This window comes from Hyposmocoma kahamanoa, unplaced genomic scaffold, assembly GCF_003589595.1.
Source record: "Hyposmocoma kahamanoa isolate Upper Pololo Valley unplaced genomic scaffold, ASM358959v1 263, whole genome shotgun sequence".
Classification (NCBI taxonomy): Eukaryota; Metazoa; Arthropoda; class Insecta; order Lepidoptera; family Cosmopterigidae; genus Hyposmocoma; species Hyposmocoma kahamanoa.
Genome location: NW_020653766.1, coordinates 899,285 through 911,775, shown reverse-complemented (window position 1 = coordinate 911,775; position 12,491 = coordinate 899,285). Strand labels below are relative to the sequence as shown.

The following is a 12,491-nucleotide window of genomic DNA, read 5'->3' as shown; positions in this document are numbered from 1 at the left end:
TAAAACGTTGAATTTAAATTGTAATGTCATCGCAGTACTGTCTAATTTTTCTTGCTTCGCAGTCAGTCGAACAAACGAAGAGTAAAGCGTGAATGACGCTCTGTATACGATTTTAACGCCCTATAAGTTCGGACACTTTTTAGCGCGGACCCGACGTCCATATAATTGTAAGTCAATGTTTCAAGTGTAAAAAATTTACCTATGGAATAAATGATTGTTTGACTTTCAGTTACACCAAAACACATGAGGGAAATAAATGTTGGCCATACAAATATTTATCCCGGTCCGAGAATCGTACCCGGTACCTCTGCGTGGCAGTCCAGCATGTTAACCGTTCGGCCACCGAGGCAGTTCATTCATTAACGATTGCAAGCGTAATTTCCTTTCTGTATAATTTAAAATCTTACTATTCCTAAATTTTCAGGATCTCATCCGTCAAGACCAAACAGACCTGGCGACAATGTTAGAAATCGAACTGAACAACTCATTTTTAAAAGATGGTTTAAAAATAATCGTGCCTCCAGACATCGATACCGATCCAGGTCAAATGTCATATAGTACATTGAAAGATGTACATTCCGAATTGTATACTAAGAGAGATTTGATATTGAAGAATTTTACTCCGGTATATTTATACGCTGTAGATAGGATAGGTAGGAATATATTCGCTGAAAGCGTAATTAGCATGGTGACGTCACGGAGCGAGGAAGATTTTTGGAGCACGTTTCACTTGTATTCGAGCAAGAGTGAGGGACGTACGGAGGAACTTGTTAAGAGTACCGAAAAGACCTGGAAGGGGAGTGAACATAGTGTTTTTACTTCGGAGGTGAGTTCATTCTACATTGAGTTGTCTGAAAAAGACCGCTCTTAGCGATACGGCGGCCTCGCCTTTGCCCACGTTAGTTTTAAGCTGTGTGACCTGTGTGGCTGGCCGCCTGTCGCATTTGGCTACCTTTTCTAAATAATTGCTACCTTTGATATATTCTGAGAAATTAGTTACGTACATTTTTGGATGTTCCGTTGCAATACGTTTCGCTTATGGTGAAATTTAAATTTATGTTACGTGCACTACTTAAATATAATCTGAGTCTTTACTCATAACTGAACATTAAACATTGCACCGCAAGTACAGTATGATTGGAATGAGTAAGTTTTTTATTAAAAAAAAGCCTACCTGAGAAGTCTAGCGTAGACCTCAGAAGTAAGTCGTCTATTTGCCAGGTTTTATTGAAATCGGTTACCGTAAAATGCGCGAAACCGGATTCATCCCCTAGGTTGCCACCCTTAGAGGTGGAATATTTTCATTAAAAGGGACCAATACTGAGGTATACTCTTTCCAATAAAAAAATAATCATCAAAATCGGTTCGTAAGTAATCGCGTCACATATACAAAAAAAGTCCAATTGAGAACCTTCTCCTTTTTTTAAAGTCGGTTAATAAACATTGTGTGTGTGTGAATCGCGCAACGTCTTTTTCGCTCTAACTGCATGGACATAAAGCTTTTTATAACCGGCTGCTTTTATAAGCCAATTAAATAAGAGTGGTTTATCTTACGTGATCATAGATGTTCTGAACTTATCAAACATAATGATTTCAGCTACAGTTATGAACTAATTAATTAAATAAAATGTTAATAAAATGTTTACTATCGCACAGAACTGCCTGGACCTTCACCAAATAAAAGAGATCGACCCGCATTCGCAAGTTCTCTTCGTTCTCTTCTCGGACAGCACAGCTTCAAATCACGTAGAAGAGAACAGAGGAGATAGCAATATCGAAGCCACGGAGTCTACCGAGGACACTGTGCTCAGGACTGCGGAGCTGCCGGAGTCCGATCAGGGGTTGCTGAAAGATGGAGGGTTAAGGTGCAGTGGCTTTTTTGTTTATAAATGTCACGTTAGTTTGACAATTCAAACTGGGCGAGGACGCGGATTGGGTGACACTGGTGTCGTTTGAGTCTGACGTGATCCCAAGACCGTTGGCAGGGTTGGTATATGAAAATAAGTAGTAAAGTTGTTAGTCAATGCTTTATAATCGAGCACATTACGACAAAATGGGCTTTTTGTATGCGTTATTTCGAAAGTGAACAGCCGAGCGCGGCCGCTCCCTAAGAATTCGTCGCGTGACATGTTATCCCTATCCGTCTTTTGTTCTTTCGAACTAATTACTGTAACAACTGGAAATGAATTGGCAATTTGCAAAATTTTGTTTTTTTTTTAATTTCAAGTTTCAAGTTTACCTATTAACTGTGTGAACATTATAAAATGCAACAAAAAATCTTGAATATAATATGTTACTTGGTGTGGACGGCAGAGCAGAACAATACTCTTCAAGACACTGGTAAATAATAATTTTCTCAAACATGCTCGGAAGTATTTGCATTATATACTTTCAAAAAACGGACTCGGAAAGTTTGTCATTTACGGACCGTGCGATTTCTTGCCGGCCAAGGCCTGCAATGTAAGTATGAAAATCCATTACTGTCTGCTGCTCTAAACTTTTAAATCTACCTGCTAACAATGATCTATGTAAACTGACAAAGTAAAACTTATATAACCATCTGTCCAGTGTTCGTAATTGCGAGAATTAAAAGTGCTGCTTACTTTTTATTTTTTCGTCTCTTTTGTATTTTCGTCGCGAAGATGAGTTCTAATCAGAAGAACGATAATAAAAGTACAGTACTTAATGGATTGTATTGGCACAAGAGGCAATTTTAGCCAATTGTCAAATATTACTTTTAACAATAATTAAAATTTTTACTTTTTCTTTTATACATCTTTCTCTCTTTAGTCTTTTATAATTTCCTCACATTATTTGTGAAAAGCACTATATATGCTTCGGCGGGAACGGAGATTGCACAAGGTCTCGAGCAACAGCTCGGCCTTGTAACTCATACTCGTCCAGCAATCCCTTACTTCCCGGCCTCTGCAATAATTTACTTTTTATTTATCAATCGCTCTTCCATGATTATGCACCTATTCTAATTGGAGTATAGAAATATTGCTCAATTCGTTTACACACCATTGTTAAATCAGTATTTTTTTCCTTAGATCGGAGACACTATCTCTTGACGGCGAGCCAAAAGCGGACATCAGACGGCTGCGCGAGGATCAAACTGCTTTCATGAATGAGCTGCTCGACCAGTGGGAGTTAATGTGTAAGTATTTTAATTATTGATGGTTTTGCGCTGAAGCTAAATGCATTTCGAGAAAACAAACTTATCAAAAAGAAAGTAATAATTGTATAATCGTGTATTCATCTCAACATATAAATAAATTAATGTACACTAAAGTTTGTCCTAATGCATTATGCCAAGTAAATAAAGTGGTTTGGTTAAAATTATGAAGCAATCACTCAATAAATGGAATAAGTAACACGGTCACATATATTTTGAAGATTTCGACTTGATATCCCATCACATTTTCTAGCAATATTCATTTGAATAACATATTAAAATTTTATGTGAAAAATGTTAATTTAAAAGTGAGGTTATTTCTCAAATATAGATTGGTGAATACTCTATGGTTGCATAGGGCTGTACGGGTATAACTCAGTTGGTTCATTCAATTAAAGTTCTTGTAGTCGATTCGTAAATCGAAAATTTAATCGCAATCGAACGAATACCTAAGGGTAAGGATTAAAAGGAGGATTTAAAATTAGATTTCTGAAATTTTTAATTTACTTTTATAGGTTATGTAAGAAAAAAAATCTAATCTCATGTAATATCATCACTCAGTATTGAATAACATATTTTTTATAGTAATCAACAACAAAATTGCAAAACCCATTTTATTATATAAAACCCAGTTGTTCCAACAGATTCAATGAAACATATCGATTCATTCAATTAATAGATTTGTAGTTGGCGGTACAGTTGGTCATCACTAAACTATCTATGGTCGGGTCAATGATCTGTTTGTTTACTTTTGTGGTATAATAGATTGGGATAGACTAGGTATACATAACATCACGCGAATACGACTAAATGACTTTCTGATTGATTTTGATTTGTACAAGGATCCACCCCCGCTGCCCGCGTTCACCATTTGCAAAAAACATAATTGTTGTGTTGTGAACCATATTTATTCATACAAGAAATAAACATTGCATTTATTTCCTCGCAAATGTAATGAAAAACATTGTATGCTTAGAATAATGCATAGAATGATAGTTTCATATCAAATGAACTGTCACAAGTGAGGCAAAAATCAAATTCATGTAGGCTAGTTTTAGTAGTAGGTTAATTTTCGGTTTTAGTGAATATTTATATAAAAATACAAGTTGAAGCGCGTTACTTCCTTGTGGAATGTGATGTTAGTATCTATTTTATGTTTGTCTGACGTATTTTTACATTTACCGCACATTTCGTCATTTTTAGCTAAAATTCTGGAGCTGTTCGCGGTGCAAGTTGACCTTGAGCACTGAAGGCCCGCCCGCTCGTGTAGGCCCTTTGGGAGCGCTTCAATTTGCCCCACTTAGCGTGTGCGGACTAGATTTCTATGCGTTATTATTCTAATATTGTATGTATCACAGACGGTATTCTCACAGGGTCTCGTTATTAATTTCTTATTTGCCGTCATTAATACATAATGTACTATTATTTTGTTTCATAATTATTAATTTAATTTTTATCAATATTATCGTTTATTGTTAACTTTATCTATAATTGTGACACATTTTGCCAATTAAGTTAAAGCACATTGTAAGTATATGGCACAGTGGTTCCGTCTGGTGTGGTTCCATCATAATCTTATGTTGTGATCAAGCGTAATTCAGCGGCGTTAATTCTGATACATTTCTAGTCTTTGCTGTTCTTAACTTTCTTTATGATACCTAGCTCAAGTAGATCTATTGATTGCTTTTTCACAGGTAGCCCACCCCCGAAGCACTACGTGAAAAGCCAATACACGATAGTGGACGACGCGGAAATCCTCCGCTCGAGTGGTAGCAGCGGGGAGGCCGAGGGGCGGCGGCAGGGGGCGAGGGGGGAGCTGCTGAGCGCAGTCGTCAGGTTCGCAGCAGATTGCTGCCAGACTTACTTGCTGGAGTACTGTACAAGGCTGAGTGAGGTGTGTTTTATTTTATTAGTGCAGTGCCACAACTATAGTTAGAGTGCGTTTTATTGTTGTAATTTCTACCTTACACCATTGACCAATGCCACTGCTAATCGCGGTACAAGAAAGCGTAGTCGGGTATTTAGTACCTGTTGGTACAGCAGATATCGCCACGAGTACCAAATAGCTATTTTTGTAACTAATTTGTTTTACATTGACAAGCTGCAATTTATCAAGGCAACAAACTAATGAACTAGATGGCGCGTCTTGTATAGATTATTATGGATAGTGCTGGCTATCCTTTTAAAGTTAGGGTTAGCGCTATCTACCCTTACTGGTAAGCGTTAATTTATAAATTAATTTGTTACATACAATGCCATCTATTGACATGTATATTTGTCAAAGTTCAGAAAATTATTTTAGCTTATGGTCAGTATTTGAATAATATTACAAGAAAAAACTGACTCCTTATATTTCATATTTAAAGGAGAATTAACTGACGGCCTTTTATATAATATAAACTACTGGAAGAGAACAGCGTCACCTAGATATAAGACGGAATTTTAACCTTTTTCAGAGCTACTATCTGTAGTATGAAGGTTAGCAGTCTTCTTGGGTTATTGGTCCATTGTTTCATTAGATAGCTTGATATGTACCTTGAAAAGAAAACAACAGTTTCACTATGGGACAGGATTCAATGGATGCAAAAGCCCGTCCTCCCCATTCCATTGCCGCGTCAGTGTTGCTATTTTTTTTTATAATCCATCGAAGTCGAGTCAAATCCGTAACTATATTCTAACAAAGACAATTTTGAGGTTTGAACGTTTAAAAATCAACAACTTAACTAGCGGGTGCTAACACATCATTTGGCGAGAAAAAGTGCTGCCTGTTATGTATGTACGTTTGTATAACTTAATCCGTGCCTACGAGTACTATCACACACTTGTCGCTCCAGATCCACGTGAAGCTGCTGCAGCAGTTCATCCTGGCGTCCTTCGACATGGCGCGCGAGCTGCAGGTCGTGCCCAAGAAGATCCAGTACGTTGCCAGGCAGGAGCAGCAGCTTTACGAGGTTTACTATACATACATATTATCGCTCCTGTTTGCCACTGAGGTAGCTGAGACCATGAACCTCCGATTGCTATACTCCTGGCAAACCGTCGCTTCGTTCTCTAGCATCGGACTCTTATGGCCTTTTTATTCTTGACACTTTAACCCTATTTATTCTGATAACCCTAAATTCTAATTTTCGGTGGGCATAGTGTATCCATTCCTTGGCACAATAGGAAGGATAAAGCAAAGCGGTTCGTGCTAACGGGTGATAGGGTCTATTAGGGTAAGAGGAACACCTGGGAAAGAGGGACACGAAGCCTTAACTCGACATCCAAAAGAGGCACTGCAGTCTCTCAGTAGATAAAACAGACAAACAAATTAATTTTAACAATTTCTAAGAGACGTCGCTGCGATGTTTCAAATCCATGGAACCGAAAAAATAAGTCGTGCGCTTGCTAGTAAGCGACACGCCTGTCCATAGCAGTTGCAGTGTCATTCAGAGCATTAAAACACAAAGATCTTATGGGCACTGCCACTGCGCCTGTTACCCTGAGACATAGTTTGACAAGTCCCATGTGCCTGTAACTTCACCTGCGCCCTTACCCTTCAAAACCGGGACGTAATAGTCAACATTACTGTTTGGCGGCAGAAATAGGTAATTTACTTCCCTGGACGAATTCTTTCACACGGAGCTCTACTGCAACTAAATCTTACTACGAAATCTCGGGATGAGAAACTATATATAATTAAAAAAATATATATATCAATGACATAAGGTTGGAGTACTCCAGACTTCTAGTCAACTGAAGCACGAACGGTATCGGTGTAACTAAGTTGTAAAACTTAGACATTAAGAAGACAATGATTTTGTCCATAGACAATAAACGAGAAGTTCTCCGAAGGCGACAAGAAGCTCGAGCTGGTTCGTATCATGGAAGACGTGTTGCAGGAGATGATCGCCGAAATCGATAACATGGACTGGAGCGTCGATGGTAAGATTTAACAATGGAATCCTCATGATTTTAATTGGTTTGTAAAGACTTGGATGATTAGAACAGCTTGGAGTGTAATTTCTTCGGAAATATATAATAATAATAATAATAATAATAATATATTTATTTGACATCACAAGTACAAAGAGCAATATGACAAAATTTTCAAAAAATAAACTTAATAATAATAGTATAACAAATACGCTTATTTTAAATTTTTATTGAATTGATATTCAATTATTTTTTGTGACATTATCCACTAGTTTGTTATAATTATTAATACAAAGAACGAACACTCAGAAAAAATCCCTTCGATCCGGCCGGATTCGAACCGACGTCTTCTAGCTTACCATACCAGACACTATACCAACTAAGCCACGGAACGAACCAGCGGACCTCACGAATTTTTATATGTGCTTGCGTCGTATCTCTGTATTTGGTTTTTTCAACGACTTTTTAGTCGTAGCGTCATCTATGAGAAATCTATGAAAGTTTTATCACCCAGTTAGATATCTTTACAGTTATCAGCCCCGGCGAGAGATGTCGCTATTCACTGTATTTTAAATTTTTATTGAATTTTTTCTGAGTGTTCGATCTTTGTATTAAGACGCTGACAAGCGTCGATGACCTTGAGCGATGACGCGCCTACTATAATTTCTTCAATAAGGTGGCGCCATACGCCCCAATGCGGTAAGAGTGTGGTAGTTGGACCTTCCGCTTGATTTAACATAATATTAATTGCCGCTAATAGATGGCGTTGTACTTAAAATACACGCATGCCATCAAACCAAAAAATATCAAAGCATATAAGAACTGGACATGTTATGCAAACAAGAAACAACCCACACCTCGAGTGAAATTGAGTTATGTATTTAGGTAGAACACCAGACGTGTCCTTTTCCCGCTCACAAAAGATTCTGGCTACATACCAAGCCAAAACGGAGAAAATAAAAGTCCTTCAAGGTACCAACCCTAAATAAGTAACTTTTTAATAGCTAAACAGAACCTTGCTGCTTAACTTCATGTAATGTCTTTTCTTAAATATAAACGGATCCATATCACATGTACTGAAGTACTGTAAATCTTTGGCGTTTTCATTACGAAAACTAGAACATGGTTCTCGTTAAGTAAATAAAAAGATACATAATGTTTTCTATGTATTGCTATATAATATAATAGTTTCCCTATATCGTTCTCACTACTATAGTACATTGTTTGTCTCAAATAGAGATGCGCCGAGTACAAGTTTTACCGAGTAACCGAGTACCGAATATTACCCGGTTTAACACTTGCCGAGCCGAGTACTCGGCCGAGTTACTCGGTTCATTACAACCGGAACGTGATGATCCTAAAAGCCCCCGTTGCTCTAGAATTAGGCCGATATGTCCATGAAAGTTTATTGTCGCGAGAGCAGAGTCCTTTCCTATGGTGGGCAGAGCATAAAACAAAATATCCAGAACTGGCACAGTTAGCACGACTGTTTTTACGTGCACCTGTAAGCATTGTGTATAGCGAGAGGTTATTAGCCGAAGCGGGTAATGTGTATGAAGAAAAAAGGAACAGACTTACCTGAACGCGCAGAAAGCCTTGTAAATATTCCTACATCATAACTTGCCTTTGTTAAATTTTAAATATTAATTATGTAAACTTTCTTTTTAAATTACTAAATTGCTAGAAATTGTTACAATTGTCTACAATTTCTAGTAATAAATCTCTTTTGAATATTTTCAATATATTGATGATTTTACTTTATTATGTCTATAGCTGTGATGCTTTATTTTAACCGAGTACTCTTCTCATGAACCGAGTTATTCGGCCGAGTACACCGAGTACTCGGCGCATCTCTAGTCTCAAATAACTTACCTATTTATTTCTTCACACTGTTTTTACAAAAATCTAATTATGCCGAAAGTGACATTTTGTGAGTTGATTATAGTTGCATAACTATGTCCAACTACATATCTCGTAAGTATCGTGCTCGACGGTAGACAGCCGATTACAATACAATATAAATTAATTTGTCAAAACCATGTCAAAACAGAGGTCTGGCAACGTATCCCACGAACGCAAGCTACGCAGCAGAAGTTTTCAACGTTGCAATTTTACTAAATAATCAAGGACGCAAACAATAATTTCATTTTTGTTTTGAATACTCTGTGTTTTAGGTTCTAATCCTACCAAAAATTATTTTTTTGTTCTCACCTAATGGCTAAATTTGACTTTTTCTTAAATATTTTGTTTTGATTTCAACGAATTGGTGCATTATATTTACTTATTTACGTATTTTTTTGTGTATGATATTTTTTCACACTGTTAAGTGCCTGTCCATAATTTGCAAGCAAATATTTAGCTCGTACTTTAGTAAGCGAAAGTTACTTTTTACTCCTAAATTTGTTATTTGTCTTTTATTTAAAACAAATAAAGTGTCAGGATCAAGATAAGTACCATTTAAATAACCACACCAAATTTGGTAGTAAGCAAGTTTGGTTTGCCCGAGAAAAATACGTCAAAAAATAACCACCAGAGTCTCACTGTAGTCCAGTTTTTGTATTACCTATGACAATAAGCAATATTCTAGGATTTTCAAGCTACACTTTAAGATACGTGTTACAGGATGTACTATTTTCTAAGTTCCACGTGCTATGTTGTCGCCTAAAAACACACAAAAACACCATATTTAAGCGATTTTGGACACCTCATCGCCTTAATAATTATAACGAACTAGTGGATAATTTCACAAAAAATAATTGAATATTTGAATTCAATACAAAGATACCACGCAAGCACATAGAAAAATTCGTGAGGTCCGCTAGTTCGTTCGGTGGCTTAGTTGCTATAGCGTCTGGCACGGTAAGCTAGAAGACGTCGGTTCGAATCCGGCCGGATCGAAGGAATTTTTTCTGAGTGTTCGATCTTTGTATTAATAATTATAACAAATAAGCTTATGCTAAATTGACATCATATTTTAACATATATATGCATTGCAAACGTGATGTCATGCCTAGGAGGTGTGGGACCAACGCACGGTTGCTGTTGGTCCCACACTAGGCAGAGCCTGTCCTATGGCGACCCTATTACGATTTAATTAAATTAATTTTGACAATGGTATATTACGTCACACGTTGCGTTGTGATTGTTGTAATATTAATAATAATTTAAATGTCTTACAATAGTTTAATCTAAAATAAACAAGGGGAAAAATAAACAGAAAAGAATTATGAAATGTTGAGATAAAGTAGGACAGACCAATATTCATTATTAAACAAATTTGAATACTTATATCTAATAATAATAATACCTACTAAGGTGCTTCACACATATACAAGTACACACGAATTCACAATTTGATATTGACACTAATAGCCACCCAGCAAGTCAGGCACCACAACCGCAGCTCAACAACTCCCGTCAATAATCAATTTAAAAACCCACCTATTCAATTACTCTTATGAAGCTTTCAGCGCATTCATAGCTCCATGACTGGAAGTGTGACGTAATGATTCTCCTCGCCTTATAAAAAGAGCTCTGTTTTATATTACATGTTTTTACAATTTTATTGTACATGTATGGAAATGCCAAGGTCCCAAAACGTGCCGCAAATATTTTTGCAACTTATCTAGTTTTCACCTTAAATGCACGATTTCTAAGCAAAGCAGGATATTCTGGGGAATTGAGAACACTCATGTGCATGTTAAGAGTAGCTTTCAAGATATGTGGTTTCTGCACTTTTAAGACCTTTGCTTCGTTGAATAGAGAAGTCGTAACGGTAGGGCTTGCGCAACATCACCTTTAGTACACTTCTTTGGGCTCTCTCCAGACTGATCATATAACAGGAGGCGGAGCCTCCCCACACCAATATGCAATAGCTTAAAATGGATTGATACAGAGCAAGGTAAACTGCTGTTAACAAACGCAGATCAGCAGCCTCTCTGAGTAGCTTCATGGTGTGTATTAGCTTGCGGACCCTGGCTCACGTTACTTCGATGTGAGCTGCAAAGGTCAACCTCTCGTCCAAGGTCACGCCCAATTAGCGTACGGCGGTAGATCTGAGAATCTGTTCGCAATCACAATTGGCCCACCGCGCTCCTGAAGTGCCGTAATCCGTGTCATGGTCACAAGTATGGACTTTGATTGGCGGTGTATCCCCATCTCTAGGGGCAGAGGCTTTTGTTTTGTGAAAACACAAAAATTTAGTTTTTGAAATATTCAAGGTAAGTAAATTGCGATCTAACCAATTCGAAATAAGAGACACCCCTTGTTCAACATTGCGAAAACACTCCCGCCATAGTTTGTCGGAGAAAATCTCGGCAGTATCATCACCGTAGCACACGACAGAGGAATTAGGTACGGAAATCGATTACACATCGTTGATGTATGCCAGAAATAATGATGGCCCCAAGATGCTTCCTTGGGGGACACCAAAATGCACGGGTTTTATGCTACTGGCAATGGAGTCAATTTTAACACATTGTTTCCTTCCTGTTAAGTAACTTTGAAACCAGTTCAGTGCCACCCCTCTGACTCCCATCATCTCGAGCTTTCTCAGCAGGATAGGAATGGACATCGTGTCGAATGCCTTTGCTAAATCAAGAAAGATCCCCGCACAACGTCGACCCCTATCAAGATGATCAACAATGGTCTCTACAAGGCATGTGGTAGCGTCCTCAGTCGATCTGTTTCTTCTGAAGCCCAACTGCGATTTTGATATGAGGTCATGTTTTTCAAAAAACGCAGCCAGACGCACGTTTACCAGGCTTTCAAGCAGTTTAGACAATGTGCCTAAAAGAGAAATTGGCCTTTACCCTCACCTCTTCCTCTGTCATCCATAATATATCTCTCTCGTACCTTTTGTAAAAGAGACGGTTTTCACTCTAAATCTGTTACTGGTTCATGATGCTATATCTTCAGGACAATAACCATTGTACCTACCATAGTACCGCCTAGTGAACTGCCGAGCTGGCTTCCATCTCTTGGATTTTTTTTATAATACTAAGTGACGAGACGAACAAGTCGTGTGCCTGGTGTTAAGCGTCACGCCTGTTCCTAAAAGTTGCAGTGTCACTCAGAGCTATAAATCACAAAATATCTGAGGGGCAATCCCACTGCGCCCGACATTCACCAGCACCCTTACCCTTCAAAATCGGAACGCAGTAATGTTCACATTACTGCTTGACGGCAGAAATAGGTAAGGTGTATAAGATATCTTAATATACAGAGTGTTTCATGCTTATGTTGCCAAATATTAAATTGTCGTTTAATTGGGGACTGTATTTATAAATTCGTCAAACTTATATACAGGTTAATTTTTTAAATTTTTAATATACCTTATTAGAAATTTTAATAATAACTAACATCATAAAAAACTAGTTTTGTTCCAAAACTTTTAATAATT

At 37.6% G+C, this 12,491-nt stretch overlaps 1 protein-coding gene across 2 annotated transcripts in view; it reads left to right on the top strand.

Annotated features, from left to right (window-relative positions):
* The window catches only part of LOC113228965 (dual serine/threonine and tyrosine protein kinase-like), a 36,422-nt gene that overhangs the window by 2,224 nt on the left and 21,707 nt on the right, over nucleotides 1-12,491 (top strand). The window contains exons 4-9 of one of the 2 annotated variants that reach the window (XM_026462415.1): nucleotides 425-826; nucleotides 1,657-1,865; nucleotides 3,051-3,084; nucleotides 5,001-5,069; nucleotides 6,010-6,126; nucleotides 6,985-7,099. In XM_026462415.1, the coding sequence (XP_026318200.1) occupies nucleotides 425-826; nucleotides 1,657-1,865; nucleotides 3,051-3,084; nucleotides 5,001-5,069; nucleotides 6,010-6,126; nucleotides 6,985-7,099 (946 nt within the window). Of the gene's footprint in view, nucleotides 1-424; nucleotides 827-1,656; nucleotides 1,866-3,050; nucleotides 3,158-4,869; nucleotides 5,070-6,009; nucleotides 6,127-6,984; nucleotides 7,100-12,491 lie in introns of both variants that reach the window. The other variant, XM_026462414.1, reaches the window with a different exon arrangement.